The following is an 18,951-nucleotide window of genomic DNA, read 5'->3' as shown; positions in this document are numbered from 1 at the left end:
TTTAGCGTAATTTAGCAACTCGCGATATTTGGTCATTAATTAGTTTGCTAGGGCAATGGAATACAGAAGCATCAGTAAAACATATATTTTCTCTTTTTTACCTTCAGGGCCTCATGTTTAGGTAATGATCTGGCGAGTAGCAGTCATTAAACTTATAACACAAATTACGACGTTCACGGGAAACCATAACCTAAATACATGTACGACGGAACATCCGAACTATTCAAGATTCAAGTTATTGTAAAAAAATTAGCTTGTTATTTTGCAAAAAAATAAAACATTTTATTTTATATGAAGTGTTACCTCTCCATCTCATGGTTCTTTGTCAGCTAAGCTTTGATTATTACCCCCCCCCCTCCACCCCAATTTCAAATGCAAAGTTCAATGTTGTCACAGCATTGACTGGTAAGATTAACAATGCCAGACTTAAGCGCTCGATAAGATCATCCTGACCAATTACTTATTGGGACCAGGTCAGCAGCCACTTCTTTGAAAGCATATTTCGCTTTCTTCCTTTTACTTCTCAGATTATCGTGTCGGTGAGCTTCTGGGCCATTGGTCCTTTATTTAAAATCGTCTTATCGTTTACTTTGTGTTGGTTAGATGCGAACTAACGCTGTTGGTCCAACTATCGTAGTGACGCCAATGGTCATTAGTTTCTGGGCACAATTCCCTAAAGAAACGGAATATAGCCGAGTGAAATCCGTTGCAAGATCTCCGAGAAGTAAATACGCAGGTAAGCATCTTTCAAACGCCTCACCGCCCAAATTTTCTATTTCACTGGTACCTGATAGCATCATGGGAGACGTATTCTCCTGTTAGGATTCGAAGTCAATGGTATTGAGTTCACTCTAGCGGCACGTCGTGGGCCATGCTAGTCCCTCCCCGTTCCTGTCTGTTTAGCATCGTAAGACATAATTTATCATCTTATGGTATGAGTCATTATCAAAAATATACTTCCCTCAGAGGGGATGCTGCGGCTGTTCTGTTTAATTGTGGTCCGAACGCGGATGTATCCACCATTCTAGAGAGGTTGTTTTTGGGGAAATCTTTTCGGTAGAGGAAGGCTTAGCCCAGTTTTATATGATTTCGCAGAAGGCGGACGAGTCAGTGGCACAGTGGTCTTGTAGGCTTGAGGATGTAGCTGCTCGTGTCCGTGGTCTGCCAGGAGGAGCGGGCGCTGTCGGTTCCGAGACACTCCGTGGTCAGTTTTGGCGTGGTCTCCGTAATGAGATGGTGCGCATGGGAACACGCTTTCTCTTTTATTCCAACGCGACCTATTACGAGATCGTAACAGAGGCTAGAAAGATTGAAGGGGAAACGGAACGGAGAGATTCCAAGTCTGTGGTGCCTCCGAAAAAACTTATGAATTCTCAAGTGTCTTCGAAAGACACACCCGGTCACTCTGGGGATCCCGCCTCCTCGTGGGAAAGGCGTTTTGATCAGGTGATGAAGCGGATGGCCGCTATCGAGGCTAAATTGGAGAACCGTCCTAGGTTGTGGGTCCCTCCTCCAAGACCTCCCTTTAGGAGTCAGGTAGGGCTACGGAGGAGCTTCTTCGTTTGGGTTTCGTCCAAGGCTGCCCACACCTTCGCAGCGGACGTGTTTTTCCTGTGGCGGCGTTGGGCATATCCGTCGCGTATGTCCGAGTAGAAACATGGATAACAGGCCTTTGTCAGCCGGTAACGGTAGTTCGGGTGATGGAGATGGTCTCTCTAATAGAGATGACAGTCTCTCTGGTAATAACAGTTCGTATGACCCAAAAGAGAAAGTGTCCGTTTCGCGGGGCGGAAGCGTGACACGTCGGTATTAGGGAACAGCCCTCAAACGAATATAAGCATGTATGCGACAAATAAGGAAAATACAGTTAATTTCCCTGTTTTCGGCTTAAATTTGGAGTAGGTGAAAACCTGTTTTCTTTGAATTGAAGCCACGGGAGCCACTTAACCTCAATCTCAAGCCGGCTTAGAATCGGCGATGTTTGGTTATTATGTCATTGATTTGCGCACAGCGGACACCGGTCTAATCAAATTCCTATCCTCAATGGCTAGCGTTACCGAAAACCCAGCAACAGTGAGTTCCGGGAACTCATTTTGGCATGGAATGTCAAAATCCAAGCCTCTGGCCAAAATAGACTCAAATACTGTGATATGCGGACCTCATTTCAACTCGACATTAGAATTCTAAAATCCACCAAAGAATCGACTTCAAGAAAGTAGAAAACAAAGCAAAAATTTCAAAAAATCTCAGCTAACTTTATTAGACAATGAACAATATTCGGTTCAGACTCAACACTCAATATTCTATTCTACCCTACAGGAACGTAAAAATAACCAAACACATATTGATAAAAATTAACTGGTACGAAATTATATAGGCCTAGCAATTATGTATATTAATATAGGCCTAGCAATTATGTATATTAATATAGGCCTAGCAATTACGTATATTAATATAGGCCTAGCAATTACGTATATCAATATAGGCCTAGCAATTACGTATATCAATATAGGCCTAGCAATTACGTATATTAATATAGGCCTAGCAATTACGTATATTAATATAGGCCTAGCAATTACGTATATTAATATAGGCCTAGCAATTACGTATATCAATATAGGCCTAGCAATTACGTATATTAATATAGGCCTAGCAATTACGTATATTAATGTATTAATATATAATATTTATATATTGTCACGCTGCGATTATAGCGTGTTTATACGTTCTTCGGTTTAATTCATGGTAATCCACTTTAAGTGGGTGGATTTCCGCTAAATCGTGGCAGTTTAATAGTGTTCGAATAGTAATCTAGACTAGCAAATAAACCAACTACAATGTTCAATGAATACTCTGACTTTCAAGTGTTATGAATATCCAGCAGTGATCTGAAGTATGCACATTGAGTTATTCTTCGTTACGATATTCGCGTCTAATCGGTATTATCGGTGTCTAAATCAAGTCTTTATAACGACTAAATAGAAATATTTACATTTTACTCTGTATATATTTTTTCACCATAAGGTAAATCCAAGCATCTTTTACTCCAATTATTGATGATTCAACATCGTCCAGTGAAGCTGGAACTTTACATATAAAAGTCTTCCCTCCACATTTCAGTTCTTGTTTATCTTCAGCATTCAGTAATAAATAATCTTCTGAATTAATGACATGTCGGTTATTCTTATAAACTGGCTTCTTCGCATTCCACAGCATTCCTTCCTTATATACAGCTAAATATATGCCATACCCGACCCAATCAACCAACAAGACATCACCTTCTTGAATCTGGAAATAGAAATAAAGAATAAGTTAAGATAAAAAAAATAAAGCTTGTTGAGATACAATCAAGTACATATTTTAACGTAGAGTCTTATCATACCTCTGTTGCTAGGGAATCATCGCCAACGTCGTACAGAGAAAGGCTTTTGTCGAAATCTGGTGACACGACACTTATATTCACCATCTCGACTATATTAAGAAATATCGTAATAAAATGTGTTTATCACGATTCATTATATAGGTCCAATTTTTTTTACATCAAATCAATGAGTAAAAGGATTTGAATATCATGTATTGAGATTGATATATGAAAATCAGAAAACATTAATTAGAATTATCAAATTAGATAACTTCCAAGAATAAATATTTGAAAATTCACTTCACAGCAGCTTTAGGTGCGAAAACTTCCGAATAATATTACGGTGACATACCGACTTCTCCTGCCTGGATTTTTCGTTTTTTTTGCAGCTGATTCAATCTGAAATAACAATCGAAATTGAAATAGTGTTTGTAAATTCACAGGTAAACGAAAAATTTAACTCATCACAATTTACTTTGATTTAATGCATTACAATAATAAACCATAAATCCAGCTCATGCCCACCTTTTTTAAATGTCTTATTTCGTTATCCTTCTCAGTATGACTTTGCTATAAAAACATAAGATATGTTTGAATAATTCTATGAATTAAATTTCTAAAGAAGCAATACAAGCGACATTTTAGAAGAAATGTTTAATCATTAAACCGGTATTGGTACCTTCAGTCGCTTTAATTCATCCTCTAAACATATGTTTTTCACTTTCAGTACACGCAATGACTCCTAAATACCAAGTTTATAAGTTAAATATTGTAGTGAATTAATGGAGATTTTTTTTCAGGAGAACACCGGGTAGCATACTTCAGATTGCTCTTTCTCTTTTTTCAATTTCTCTACTGTCCGTTCCAGCATGGAAGACTTTTCCTTGGAATATGAAATATAAACATTAGAATAAAATATGTGTGTTGCATATTTGGCTTCTCATAACATTGGACTATGAATATTGATGGATGCTTTACCTTAATTGCGTCAAGCTCAGATGAAAGAATGTCCATTGTTTCACCCTGGTGCACTGGAATTTCAGAGATCTCGAGACTCAAGTTGGTTGCCGGTTCTGAGTCAACGAAACTTAGTCGTGTACTCTGTGTGGAAATAGAAATAATAATGAGCGGACCCATCTTTGAGTGAATCGGGGAGGTGGGATAGATTTTTTTAAATGTTTCTACCTCTATATTTTGCGGGTGATCGTCTTCATTACCAGTGGTTTCGAACTCCATTTCACTATGCAAATTTATCTGTAAGAAACGATTCTTGTTATTCACAATTTCACGGAAACACGCATAAGTCGTAATAGTTACATTGATATAAACCGTACCTTAGAACTAGGTACTTTCTGGGGTACCTGCGCACTTGACTTTTGCCTGAAAATCAGAATATTATCTTATCACTGCTCAAGGTTTTAGAATAAATTAACTATCTTTATAACCTAATTTATTAACTGGTAGAATATCGGAAAAAGAATAGCGACTCCTTCTCGTGCGTAAATTACGCTCTAAATTTCGCTCACTCTTTTACTTAACATTCCTCATCCCATATCCCTTGAAACGTTTCAAACAAACCTGAATGAGAGTCTGAAATTTTGTACGTTTTTAATTGTGGTGTAATGAAATTGTACATCGGTTGGTATTGATAAATTGACTATTTGATTTACGACTTCGATTACGTCAGTTCTTACATTTCAGATACATGCAGAGTAATATTCTTAATCTCTAATTTGCGGTCGATAAGTTTCCTGAGGGTATACTCCATTTGTTTATTGTCTAGCCGCATTAATGGGGTAACGGTTTTCACCGTAATTGGTCTTAACGGGCGCTCATCCATATAGCCTTTGGAATCATACTGTTGGCCTTTCAGATCCCCTTCACTCCACTTTGTGTAAAAGTCAACCCACAACTTCCAAATCTCTGAGTTAAACTGAGCGGCTCGCATATGAATTCGATAAGCGTTGTTTAGTTGTTTTCTCTATAAATAAGTAAACAATACCATTAAAAGCTTTTAATAAAACATTGAATACGCGAATAATTTCAAGAAGCATTTGACGTAAACGATTGTAACCTGCATTCCAAAGAAAACTTCAAGAGATATCTTCCAGTTCTGTATCGTCCTTTGGTCAGATGGTGGGTCCAGCCCTATATTTCTTAGGTTAGCTTTTGAGAACAATGCAATGCGCATTGTTTTTACCAAGTCGACGAACTTCGTGTCCAATACGCGTTTATTTGAATAATTATGTTCCAGGGCCAGGTGTAGAGCTACATCATTGGGCATATCTTTTGTGTATACTCGACATAGCTGTGTCTTGTATACCTGCTTCGTGTCATAGTCGATCTCTGTGAATGAGAAAAATCCAGCATCACAATGTGCCACGTTAACAAGTTACAGGCTAAACAGAATTAAAGAAGGGCAAACTGGGGAGGGGGTGCTGAAATACAATCGCGAATATAAGTAAGAAATTGGATAGAAAGAGACCATAAATAAGATTGTTAACAATTATTGCAGTTTCACTTAAATTCATGTATTGAAATAACTTCGTTTGGCATTTTTCCTACTGTGGCATTTCATTTTTATACATGACGATGGCCACTAGTAAGACGAAACGAAACATCATTTGATTTGATTTTCAGTAAGCATTAAACGATTAAACTATCTAAGAGTCAATATTCAAATACATGTAATGATATGCGACTATTATTCCATATAACTATGGACATATAAAACTCCATGATATAACCTAAATATGTATTTTGCGTGCATCTTTATGTAAATATCATACTGAAGAATAGAAACTGGGGGAACTGCCCAAAATATGTACGTAGGCTGATGGTGCACTGTTGGCAACTATCATCTATTTTTGTATTCAGTTATCGTGGATTGAGCTATTCATGGATTTATTTACTGAATGGAGCCCTGGAGAGAAACTGAATTATTTCAATCGATGGGTGGTATGAGCTACCGTATTTTAATGACGGGGAGGTTAGCAACACAATTCTGTTCTGTTAAATTTTGACGGAAAAGAATTAATGTTATATCTAATTTACGAAGCAGTTCAAAGAGTCCAATATTTCGTCATTAAACGTAAGGTGAAAATCGTAAAGTTAACTTATGAATTCATTGGTTAAGTAATTGCCCACAAGTTGGGCCTAGGGTTAATTGGTTGACTCGTTGGAGTTACAAAAACCTTTGTCTGTTTAGATGGGCAACATGTGTCAAAATTACAGTTCGATGCAAATAGATGATAGGAAACTCTACCTTCATCATCCATTATTTCTTGCAATGCAACTCTAGAATGGTTTCCGCCAATAATTTCAAATTTCCCCTTGTGTTCATCACTCTCCCGTACCAAGAAAATGCTGTGTACTTGAGGCTCTTTGAGAAAGCGATCTTTTAGGAATTTGACATGCTTGCTATTCAAATCGCGTAAGCTTATTTCCCAGGTAGGTGCTATGAGGCGGTCAACGGAGATAATAGTGATTTCTATAAATGAAGAATGAAATATATCGATATATGGCATTCATATATGAAGACACTTAATGAACACTATATATTATATGTAATATAATTTCAATGGTATGATTGCGAAAATGATACCAAAATATAATATTCACCTTTGAAATATGCCAATGCATTCAATTTTTCAGGATTATCAGGACCTAGAAAAATAATATGATTGAGCCTAAGAACCTCTCTATTTTGCACAAATTACTAGTGTTCAAGGTTTTTCCAATTTATCTTACCCGAAACGGATGCGCAGCAACTGTTGTTCATGGTGGACGAACCGACGGATTCTTTATCGATTGAAACTAGAAGAATATTCAAAAAATTATTTTGCATATTATGACTGTTTTAATGTGTCTGGGAGAATATCTAATTTGAGTCAATAATTGGATTCAGAAAACCTAACCAACCCTCATTTTGGTGGAAGAGGACATATATAGGTGTATTGCAATAAAATAAGTACGTAGATTGCCTGTTAAGTTTCTAACTATTTTAATGAGAGACGTGACACAAAGATTATAATAAGCAAAGCGTTTTATCCATCTCATTGTCTTACCATTTTGTTTATATATATTCATGAATTCTTGGATGAAACTGGAACGTGACTGCTTCGATTGATTGCTTATTCTTGGGGCAGATCGTGAGGCGATAAAGTTTTGCAACGCAAGTAGTATGATTTGTCCACTTCTCAAGTGAACCTAAAATAAAAATCACAATTTTTAGTGTGGAGTTTTCTCCTAGGAAATTCAGCTATAGTACGATGTGTTGTAGGACTTACTTTTACAGATCCAACTTTGTTAGCCGGTCGTATATCTTCTATCAATCCAAATTGTTCATCTTCATCGGCTATGTTTCGTATTATTAAAGAAGGTATATTGGTAGTTATAGATCGTATCGTCCAGTTGCGCTCATGAAAAAACGTACCCGATATGTTTGCCATTTCAAAAATATCGAAATATCCGATTCAGGCAAACGGTTTCTGTTAAAATGTGTTACTTGAACTCGCTCATTTATATCCACTATTGGCAAAACCCGAATTTACGATTGAATAAAGGGCCTCTTAATTAGTAGTGCAGTTCAATTATTGATGAATATGACGATGAGCAGATTTAATGCATAGTTAGTTAAACATTGAGTTAATTGCTCGTTAAACATATCAAAATGACACGAAGTAAACAATTAATCGTTAATGCATTTTGACACGATGTGAACAAACAATTGTGAATATTGCAAAAGCACATGCCAAAGAACCGAGACATGAGTGGTCGAAAATGTGCCTTAAGTTAAGAGAAACATTTTGGCAGAACATCTGCTGTTTTTATAATGTTTTGAGCACATTACAATCTAAAATCCCTTCAAGCATCTATGTTGCTAATTGTTAAACTTTATGTTGGTTAGTCATTCAAAGGTTTAACGTAGCGAACTTGGATATTATATTCAAGGTGTCCATTTTATCATAAAACGTATGGAAAACTAGTTTTTCAACGGAACCTTTTGCAACCAGTGTCGTATGAAATACAGTACACAATGCTTTTCTATATCAGTAAAACAACCACTTATTTCGAGTAAAATAGAAAATACTTCAAAATGGGTAAGTATAGGTTAATAACGTCCATCTCATAATTATCACAGTTAATCTTTTCTATAGGAGACAAACGCCGAAACTTTGTCACGGATTGGCACGGTCTGTGTGCTTTGGATTAACAGGTTTTTTCGTACCAAATGAAAGGCACTGACCGCGTGTAAGTTTAAGAATCGATTGTGTGTGGATACGATAAAGTTTAGGTAGATTTTTGGACCATTTAATTTTGGTCACTCTGTGTGACGTCACTGCGTGCTCTGAGCAAAATAAACAGTTGCCCGCTACATCCAGCTGCTTGCCTACAGACACGTGGCTGACCTGCCTTCTCTGCAGGGAGAGATTACTGTATTCATTGGTTTAACATAATGATCTGTCTTAGCGATTATTTGCACTGTTTGAAATATCCAAAGGCTATTTTGTCAAACAAATACTCAGGGGATTTTTACCTACAACCTCAATGACTTATAACTCAAGCAAAAATCGCAGTAGCGTAGGGAATATATTTGTCTCACTAATGCTGCATATCTTTTGCTACAGTTTTGCTACAGGCGGCCTCCACCGGGCACGGGACATATTTAGTTGGTGAAGGACCGGTGTATAAACACCTGTAAAAGACCCGGTCTCAACGGGCACATGTAATCCGAGTTCGATGAATAAGCGGGACCAATTTTTAAGATGAAAAATACCCGTTGTTCTCGACACGAAATGCAAAATAATCAACTCAAACTCAATTATGATTAAACCCGCCCAGAACGGTCTCTTTGCTAGTAACTGATACTTCTTTCAAAGGCTATGAAATACACGAAGGAATTCTATTTATTCATATTTAAGCAGACCCGGCTCCGTTATTCACTGCTAATCACGACGAATCGATATATCATTCGAGCTTCCATTCAAATAGTAAGTTTTGTTCGGTTACACATTTCTGAACCAACGATTACCCGTAGGCCTACTTTGTGATTCTTCAGTCTTTTTATAGCTGGTCTTGTGCCATAATTGACCAAATTATGTTTTAAATAGCTGACAGGCTGTTATCAGCAAGTGAAGATAAGTCGATATACGAACCTAGCTTTACAGGTAAAATAGACTATCAGTGACTGAATGAATTGTTTTTTTATGTCCATACGATTTAAAACCGTTATATATTAAATCATATACATTTAGTTGACGATGTCAATGACGAATCCTCGTACCAACCCAGTTTTAATGGTGGGTTTTTGAAATCTCTGTATTTTCTCATACTTCTCTTAATTTTCATACTTATGTTTAAAACAAAAACTTTCTTAATTTCCATAGAAGAAACCTACAGTATTTATGATTTTGAAACAGGCCCAGTAGAAAATATACCAGGTAGTTTAATTGATTTCTTATCAATGCCTCTTCATTTTTGTTCGATGCGTATTAACCTATACAGTATTGAAGTTATCTTGTTGTAATCCGGTAGGCTTCAGCAAAACGACATCGAAAAGAATTGTTGCAAGTACTCCAAAAAAGAAAGATAAACTATCCGGTTAGTACTTTATCTGTAGTGTCTTCCTCTATCCCCGAAAAGTCTGCTAAGTTAAACAAATTGAAGCATAAACAAAGTATTTACTGCGTTGGACGATGGAATTGACTATTTTCCCACGTATTTCTCACAGTTTTGCAATAGGGATTCAATGTACATTCAATATTTTAATTTACATGTACTTGTGAAGACGGATATTCAGATCCAGAGTCATCTTGTTCATCCCTTGATGGAAACACGAATTTAAGTTCCCTTCACTGTTTGTCATCGCTCGATGGTAAGAATGTTATTGCGAATTCTATACTAACAGGAACCTAACGGTTTTTATGTCGGTATTTTCAATTTCGTTTTTCCGAGCTAAAACCAACTTTTTGTCATTTAGGTTTAACAGAATATGAAAAAGATGTTTCCGACACCAAAAGTGCATATTCATCATGTAGCTCGTTAATCATCGAAGGCAAGAATCACCGATTAGTCAACTCACTTCATTCTAATATTTTTCTTCTTAATTATGAGTTAACGCTTATCCTATTCATACAAATTACACAGTGAACCAGGAAGAGGGAGGACACAATATATCCTTTCAAAATGCAGTGGATTTCAATAACAGCATGATCAGCCCTCAAGTAAAGAAAACATACTATAGAGGTATGTACGTGTTCTCGGACAAGTATATTATATAGTATAACTTATTCAAACTATCTAGCGGAAAAGTTTCACAAAACAGTTTTACACTTTAGGTGAATGGAGGTACAGAGAAACTAATGTTGCTAAGAAGACAAGTGCAGCGGCTATTTCAAAGGCCTTCAAAAAATGTTGTTCTAGACAGAGATGCACCGACAAATTTACGATTGAAAGTGTCAGAAGAATACGAGAGGATTTTTGGGGTCGACTGCAGAAAGATAGGAATCAATATGTGCGAGATAGTGTAAAGAATATAAACAAAGATTCTTCACATCCATCAAGATATATAATAAGTGGGGATTACGTCTGTCAGCAAGCTTGGCTTCTAGCTCATGGACTGAATAAAAATTCTTTCTACAGAATTGTAAAAGGATTGTCAAACAAACAATTAGGACGATGTCATACTCAACGATACAATGAAGCAGCTACCTGGCTTGAAGAGTATCTAAATATGAATGCAGAATTTGCTCCACATAAACAAGAAGCTTGGCTACCCCAGGCAAGTAGAAAGATTGACGTTTGGCGCCTTTATAAGAAATGTAAAGAAGATTCGGCCGAAAAATTCTGCAAGTCATCGACGTTTTACCAGATTTGGCGAGAACAGTTCCCTCACGTAAAAATTCGAAAGGTAATCCCTGCCGAAACTGTGTTACAATTCATAATAAGCTCTTAAGTGCGTTGTGATCGTATCATTATCATCCGCATTGCAATTATCACGTCAATTTGTTCTTTTACACCTCAAAAGATCTTTAGTTTTACAACAAAGAGAACAAACAAATATTTAGGTATTCCAGGGAAGTGTGATGAGATCTCATCACACTTCCCTGCTCAAACCAAGTCCTAAGAAGACTTTTATCGTTGAAATGGACATTCAGTAGTTGCGTGAGATAAGACGTTATGCTGCCCTGCTGTTGCATCAACTATCAGTGCTGAGTGACAAGTGGGTCGAATCCTGCTTGCTGCTTACAGTGTGCGGGCAACACTTCAAAGGCCGTCCCATCGTGGGGAGGCTTACTGTAATTACCGGAACGGAATGGAACGAAACGGAGCGGAACGGAACACGGACCGTATACCAAATTCAAATGATAACAATATCTAAGTACACGTATATTAAGTCGATGATACCACTATTGTTATCACAATTATGTGTCGAATGACAAGTTTTTTAATCAATGCGAGAGTGAAATTCTTTGAAGACATTACCTGCTGACCTGAAAACATGATCATAAACTTCCCGCCCCCACTGTAACAAACGCATGGAAGGAAGGTATTCACGGATATCTCGATAGCCCCGCCATTCGTCTCCACTACGGTATTTGGTCCCATGACACCGGCAACTGCACATGCTATCGCTCTAAATGTAATGTCTGCAAGTGGGGAGTATTTTTGCCTTTGAAAATTCCACTATCCACGTATAAGCATCTGCATCTAGGAGCTCAAAAAGATGCAACATCTGTTTTTGGGATCGTAGGGCTGTGTGTAGATTCACCTAATTTAAAGAGGCTGGGGTATCGTGGGGCCAAAGGTAGATTTGTCTAAATAAAGAGGCTGGTATCGTGGGGCCAAAGGTAGATTAACCTAATGTAAAGAGGCTGGGGTATCGTGAGGCCAAATATAAATTAGCCTAATATAAAGAGGCTGAGATAGTCGGACAGTGTGTAGATTCACTTAAAGAGACTTGGGGATCGTGGGGCCAGAGGTAGATTCGTCTAACGTAAAGAGGCTGGGATCGTCGGGCCAAGGGTAGATTCAACTAATATAGAGAAGCTGGGATCGTGGGGCCGTGTTTAGATATTTTACATGTATCATGTTCGTTTCTCTGCCGTATGTCAGCTACCCATCGATTCTTTTCGTGGCTTAGAATGTAAAATGTAAAAAGCCATCTTCCAGTTAACATATCTACCACGATATTGATTAGGCCAAAAAATAATATCTTATTCTTATTTTCAAAATCCCAGTAAATGACTCGGCAACAATTGTTTTTATTCCTATTCATTTAAAAAAAACATGAAGTTTTGGAAATATTTACCACGCATGCAATATTTTTTTTTAATAAAAATTTTTTGGAAGCAACATTTCTCAGTTTCTTCAAAGCGGAGATAACCAGCTTTTACAAGTAAAATATGTCATACAGATGTTTGTGGGCATTCATTGAACACCAAAACCGAGAAATCATTACTACGCTTTACATGTACTCTCACTGAATGGAAACATTGTGAAAAAACATATTTTAGTCTTCAACATGCCTCGAATATCTTGACTGATTGACGCGAAGGCAGAGAGATCTCAGGGGCGGATTCAATCATTCCACTGTATTCCAGAATATAGTAGGAAAAACGTATTGTCTAGAAGTACTTGATCTGACAGGTCCAGAATAAAAACAAGGAGTCATTTTTCAATTTTTTCTTGGGGAGGAACCCCATACCTCCCTTTAATGAGCAGGCTTATCATTGAGCAATAAATTTGAGGAATATAGTCAAATTCACCGGTTGGATCCGCCTTTGGATCTAGTGTGCATGTGTCCAATTTCACGCACAACACCACATTTGATATATTTTTTCAAACAAATTTATCCGACACACGACAATTGTTTACTCGTCACTGCTCAACAGCCGTGAGATAACATTTCAACTTTGTAACCAAACTCGTGACCTATACCGGTAAGCTCAAACCCCGATAAAGTTAAAAACGGCAGGAAGAAATGCCGATACCCGTCCGAAAGGCTTTTATTTTCCTTCTTTTAAACCAAGTTTTTATTTAACGGGTCTGTAAGCCTAAGATTTTTTCACCAAGCCAGAAATGAGAAACAAGGTGTGAACTTTTTTGGCCTTACCGGTATGTAGATAAATAATTCGTTTTCGCAGCATCGCAGACAAGGAAAAATGCGAGTGATTTTACGTCAACGAGAAACATTGAAAATTCACTGAGGTTTCCGGAGACATTCAGATTTAGAATTCGATAAATTGAACAGGTCACGCAGCGCCAACCGAATTTCCGAACCTGTTAAAACATATATGTAGAAATTCACCATAAAATTGATCGGCATAACGATCGTTGCCGTGTTGAACACCGGGCCTAGATAGGCCATCTTTAACGGCCAAAACGTTATCATCATCGCTATCACGCCGACCGGAGCCATGAACGCTAAAAACACCAAGGCTAAAATCACTAAAGTTACCGTTATTCGTCTGATTTTATCGTCCTTACCCCCACCGCTTCCTAGTCCTCTACTTCGCGTCGACATAACTATAATAGCGACGTTAAAACATAGGATTAATACTCCGGGAATGATATAGTCTAGCGATCCTTGGATATAATCGATACGGCGCTCGTCTGCGGTTATGAAACACCCGAAACCCGGTCGATATTCGTGAATGATGTTTGAAATATAGCAGTATATGGACACGCACACGGGCAAAACTAGCATCAGAATTCGAGCCGTTTTACACGTGCAAATCTGGCGTCCTTTCAACGGGAAACATACTATAACGAACCGCTCCATACTGATGACGACCACGCACCACATACTGCCGTTCAGAGCGAAATCGTAAATGTACTCCATGAAAAAGCAAACGGCGGTCGAAGTGAAACGAAAATATACGACGCGATTGAGAATGTAAATTATGGCGTTGATCCAAGCGATGAGATAGATACAGCACATGAGGTTGTCGTAAAACGCCAATGCGGCCAAAAACGACGCGTACGAATACTTGCGCATGCGCTTCGTTAACATGACGATCAGCGATAGAGTATTACCCGTGATTCCTAGTGGAAATCCGATCGCGAAGTAATACACGAAGAACCACAAGTTTTGACCGGTTGCCGTCTGCGCAAAATGTTCGATAAACCCGGACGCGTATGAATAGTCTATCTCGTCTACAAGTTCAGCCTGTGTGGCGTTCATTTCGTCTTGCGCAAATAATGATGGAGTTCGTCATCCGTTTTAACAACTGACAGACATCTAATGTATCGAACACACGCGACAAGTTGTAAAGAAAAATATTTGACGTATTGATGAAAAACGTCCCTTCTGCGCCACTAAGCTCTCTAATTTCAAATCAAAATGTGTGAAATTTTCTTCGCAACTTTTTCTTTTTAAATTGACCAGATTCTACATCGTGCAAGCATCGATATCACGAAAGCCACAGACGCAAAGAATCTTTGTTTTTTCGCCATATCAATTTGGCATTGGTCATAATATGATACTACATTGTGCGTGTGTCTGAATAGCCTTTGGGTTTTACGGTTCTCGTGACCCGTTGGGAGTTGCAGACTTTTGTTTTGTCAAGGTAATTTGATACATACCTTGGGGCGAACTCTTTTATCAGATCGGAGAATCCGTTTGCCTCCAATCGTACTCTTTTATTGGTCACGTGACTTTTTGGAGTCTCCGAAACCTCCTTTCTGTCGAGGTGGTGTGTTTCGGATTTTGTGTGGAGCCAACATGGCGACCGAACGTGTGACAGTGCGGTATGAATCCTATTATTTTCTACCTATCTTCTCTATTTTCTTGTTGGAAAAGACATATTTGTATATTGTTATCCAGGTTTGCATTCTATTGATCATAGACATCCGACGCGCAATAATATATGCGCCTCATCCGTCCATCGGCGACGTTTTTTCAACTTAGCCTGTAATCAAACAAATTCAATCCAATGCAATTTTATTTATTAAAAAGTAGCAGTATTCCATTTACAGATCACTTAACCTCCTAAGGGCAGGCCTAAGTTTCTTCTGGTAAAAGTGCAGATCCACACCGCTTTGCATAAACGGTTCAATCAATTACATTAGATATCATTGTTTCAGATTCAAAATGTCATCAGACATCAGCAATTCAATTCAGTACATTGCTATTATTGGTAAATTTTAAGATATCATCATTAGAAAGATTTTAGCCTGGATTCAGTCATTCAGTAGATTGCGTCGATCACGAGAGGTGCGGATCTGCACTTTTACCTTGCTTCTTTATAACATGGCAATTGGAAAAAAATAGGGTTATGTATCTATAGGCCGAAGGTTTAATTTTTTTTAAATAGTAGCTTAAAAAAATTAAATTAATTTTGTAGGATTAATTTATATTTACAGAGCACCTTCTGGCCAGGACAACCTTGGTTCAACAAAAGCCTTAACGATTGAGAGGAATGGCCAGACGATAACACTTGTCGTCGAAAATGATATCTATAATAGAATAATTCATCAAAGAGGTAAGGGATAAGCTGTGGCGGCATACTGAACCTCATTAGAATGAATGCAGAATCAATTCAGTGTCGTAGTGTTACTTGTGTTTAGTGTAACTTTTCATAATAAGTCGACTTAACTGTGCCACAATGAATATGGTAATTTAGGTTAATTCATGACTTGCCTTTTTCAACTAATGATTTAAATATTTAGATGACTTTTAATTCATGGAGTTTTGTAGTTAACTCTAATCTTCATTATCTCGTACATGTTGATACATGTCAGTACATGTTGATTTCTTGTTTATGTAATATTTTTAGATACATGTATTCTGAAAACTCTGCTACGAAATTATGATACGTTTTGTGCACAGGGTGGCACCGGTATGCATATTTTTAAAGAATCACTCTACCTGGCTAGAGGCCCGTTTTCACTTTTTGAACGGTTTTGTAAGTTGTACGTGTCAAAATTCCAGTTTTAAATTTGTCGCCTTGATTAAATTATAGGAGAAACGCAAGATGCCGGTGTAGCATTTCATATTGAAAATAAAGAAGCATCAACTTCAGGTATGTATATATGCATCATATTCGAATGTTTTCTATCTAACTGCATATTAAACATATATTTCAGGGGCATCGTGGCCAAATTTAATATTTTAGTAGATTCATTTGGCAGTTGGCAATAAGGAAGTCAAGAAGCATTAACATTGGAATACTGCAGAAAATCAACAAAACATTATTTTTTTAAAATTGGGAAAGGATTTGGTTGCAAAGTATTTAAAAACATGTGATGGTTTATTCTTCCAAAGTTATTAGACTAGGTATTTTTTCAGGGTCAATTGAAAATCTAACTGATTCCGAAACTCGGAGTGTAATAGTGGACGAGGCTGGTACTGCAAGTGGAAAATGGACCAAACAGTCAACCCTCAAGTTGATCGATTTGTATCGCAAAAATATTGATAAAGTAAATGAAGGGAAGATGCGTAAGTCCATGTTGTGGATGAAGATTGCAAAAGAAATGCAGAATGATGATTTTGATTTTAGTGCTGAGCAAATAAGGGGTAGATGGAGAACTATAAATACAGGGTATAAAAATGTAAAAGATGCAAAAAATAAATCGGGTTCAGGCTATGTCAAAGATTATGTGTATGAAAATGAGCTGGATGACGCTCTTGGTGTAAAATCGGCAAATATAAATCCAGTTACTTTCAGTAGTAGAGATAGTAATCCTCTTCATGATTCATCTACTGATGATGATAGTGAATTATCACCTATTGTTAAAAAACGAAAGCTCGATGAAATCTCTCCATCGGATAAATGTAGAACGTCAAAAAAATCAGCAGCTTCAACAGTAATTGAATATTTGGGGGCCATGGAAGAAAGAGCTGAGGAACGACGTAAAATAGACAAGGACATGGCCATGCAAATGCATAATGAAAAAATGTCTTTGTTCAAAGATTTTGTAAGTGCTATTTCAAAAAAGTAAAGATCCAGCTTGTTCAATACAGTATTTTAAATGCTGTTTTATGATAAAAGGTACGCATAAGTCTGACTACCTCAAGTTTTTTTTCAGTTGTCCATTACAGTTTTCACTGAATTGATTGAAAATATTTGTAAATGACTTATGGTACGGTATATCTCGTACTATACCATTTCACAATCCTATTACATACTGCTTGAATTTGCGGAAAGGGGAGCGGTTCTAAAAATGAGGGAAATTTTGGTTACGTGATAAAATGGGGAAATTATATTATCATTTATATTTTTATAATTTTATGATGGAGGATTTCCATAATAAAAATTTTATTTTACGTTTATAATAACATTTTGTTCCTTTGCTGTAATACCTTTCATGGCATTCTCTTTAGTAAAATTGTGGGCGGCATGGAACAGAGAAACAGTTTCCAATCAGCAGGGTTCCTACGGATCAGTCATTCCAGAATTCAAGGACTTTTCGAGGAGTGTATACATCACTTTCATATCACAATTTAAGACTCCTAAATCAGTACTGTTTATCCAGGTAAACCATTTAATTCAGTAGAATCTGTTTGTATAACAACTAGGCCTTAAACCTTAAAATTTTCAAAATCCAAGGACCTTGAAAAACATTTTTGGTTTGGAAGGAGTTAGGGGCCCTGGTCAGCATCCAGTGTAAGGTTAACCGAGAAGTTTGAATGATAAACATTTGGCAGAAACTTTAATAGCCACAAAAATTCCAACGCATAGTATACTTTGCACATAAAGCCAGGCATGCACTGTTATGATAAATTCGAAATTGATTGCTTTAAACTCCTCGTATATTATAATGAAAACAATTGTTGTTATTGTGGCTATTAAGGCAGTCTAAAATTGGCGAAATTCTAATGGGGCAGGGAGTCGAGGCCGCATTTTGATAAAAGTTGATACATCAAACATCCTCAGTCTCTAAACCAAATTTCTGTGTCACCTGTGTGCAAATAATTGAATTGGACAAAAAGAAATGACTTGAATACTAATTTAATGACTTAAGTGTTACAAATGCATTAAAACTTTGTATGCAAGGTAGAAGATATACTACTCTCCAACCAATTGCAATCTTAAATCGTTTCTATACTGTTCTCCTTCATGATCAGCACCTATGATCTCGGCACCATTATTTGCCTCCAGGCCATCGTCAACAACGTCATGTAAATCTTCAAGATCATCTTCATCTGACATTGAACAGATATTATGCAAGACAAATGCAGAGGTGATGATCATAATAATTTTTTTAATGGAATGGACATTGACATAATGGAGACGCCTAAATCGACCTTTAACTCTACCAAACGCTCTTTCTATGACTGCTCTATTACTGGACAACAAGTAATTAAATCGTCAACGAGCTCGAGTCATATTGCCATCGTTACGATATGGCGTCACTAACCATCTGCGACAGGGATAAAAAGAAAAGTCAGGTGATATTTCAAGGGGATTGGTCTGTGTCTCGAAATAGTGACTGTAATAAACTCGAGTGTGGCAAAAACTAGTTTGGGCTCAATGAGATTTAATTTAATTGAAAATGTACGCATAAATCATAAATTGTATAACTGACTATGTATGAAAAATCTCACCATCTTACAGAAACTCGGTATAGATGATTGACTAAAA

General features: G+C 37.2%; 3 protein-coding genes and 2 long non-coding RNA genes across 5 annotated transcripts in view; 2 read left to right on the top strand and 3 right to left on the bottom strand.

Annotated features, from left to right (window-relative positions):
- LOC141912027 (uncharacterized) overlaps positions 1–18,951 on the bottom strand; it is a 65,603-nt gene that overhangs the window by 42,944 nt on the left and 3,708 nt on the right. The window lies entirely within an intron of this gene.
- Positions 2,628–4,671, bottom strand: LOC141912129 (uncharacterized). Its single transcript, XM_074803348.1, has 8 exons — positions 4,547–4,671; positions 4,340–4,462; positions 4,182–4,244; positions 4,041–4,103; positions 3,887–3,931; positions 3,714–3,760; positions 3,383–3,471; positions 2,628–3,288 (listed from the first exon to the last, which is right to left on the bottom strand). The coding sequence occupies exons 1-7, from the start codon at positions 4,595–4,597 to the stop codon at positions 3,399–3,401; spliced, it is 465 nt and encodes a 154-aa protein (XP_074659449.1). The 5' UTR covers positions 4,598–4,671; the 3' UTR covers positions 2,628–3,288; positions 3,383–3,398.
- LOC141911690 (uncharacterized) lies at positions 9,919–10,382 on the top strand. Its single transcript, XR_012620072.1, has 3 exons — positions 9,919–9,964; positions 10,152–10,238; positions 10,344–10,382. It is a non-coding gene; the product is annotated as an uncharacterized LOC141911690 (long non-coding RNA).
- LOC141911575 (uncharacterized) lies at positions 13,566–14,378 on the bottom strand. Its single transcript, XM_074802561.1, has one exon. The coding sequence runs from the start codon at positions 14,376–14,378 to the stop codon at positions 13,566–13,568; it is 813 nt and encodes a 270-aa protein (XP_074658662.1).
- Positions 15,823–16,389, top strand: LOC141911510 (uncharacterized). The gene is made up of 3 exons (XR_012620060.1): positions 15,823–15,849; positions 16,144–16,206; positions 16,330–16,389. It is a non-coding gene; the product is annotated as an uncharacterized LOC141911510 (long non-coding RNA).

This window comes from Tubulanus polymorphus, chromosome 10 (assembly GCF_964204645.1).
Source record: "Tubulanus polymorphus chromosome 10, tnTubPoly1.2, whole genome shotgun sequence".
NCBI classification, from domain to species: domain Eukaryota; kingdom Metazoa; phylum Nemertea; class Palaeonemertea; order Tubulaniformes; family Tubulanidae; genus Tubulanus; species Tubulanus polymorphus.
The sequence above is the reverse complement of the archived record's forward strand: the minus strand, read 5'-3'. Positions and strand labels throughout refer to the sequence as shown.

Bases quoted from the DNA above. Each gene is read 5' to 3' on its own strand.
- LOC141911575 (XM_074802561.1), bottom strand. From the start codon at position 14,378: ATGTTAACGAAGCGCATGCGCAAGTATTCGTACGCGTCGTTTTTGGCC.
- LOC141912129 (XM_074803348.1), bottom strand. From the start codon at position 4,597: ATGGAGTTCGAAACCACTGGTAATGAAGACGATCACCCGCAAAATATA. The intron at 4,104-4,181 runs GTATGCTACCCG...CTTGGTATTTAG, and splicing joins AAGAGAAAGAGCAATCTGAA to GAGTCATTGCGTGTACTGAA. The intron at 3,761-3,886 runs GTGGGCATGAGC...TTGTTATTTCAG, and splicing joins AAATAAGACATTTAAAAAAG to ATTGAATCAGCTGCAAAAAA.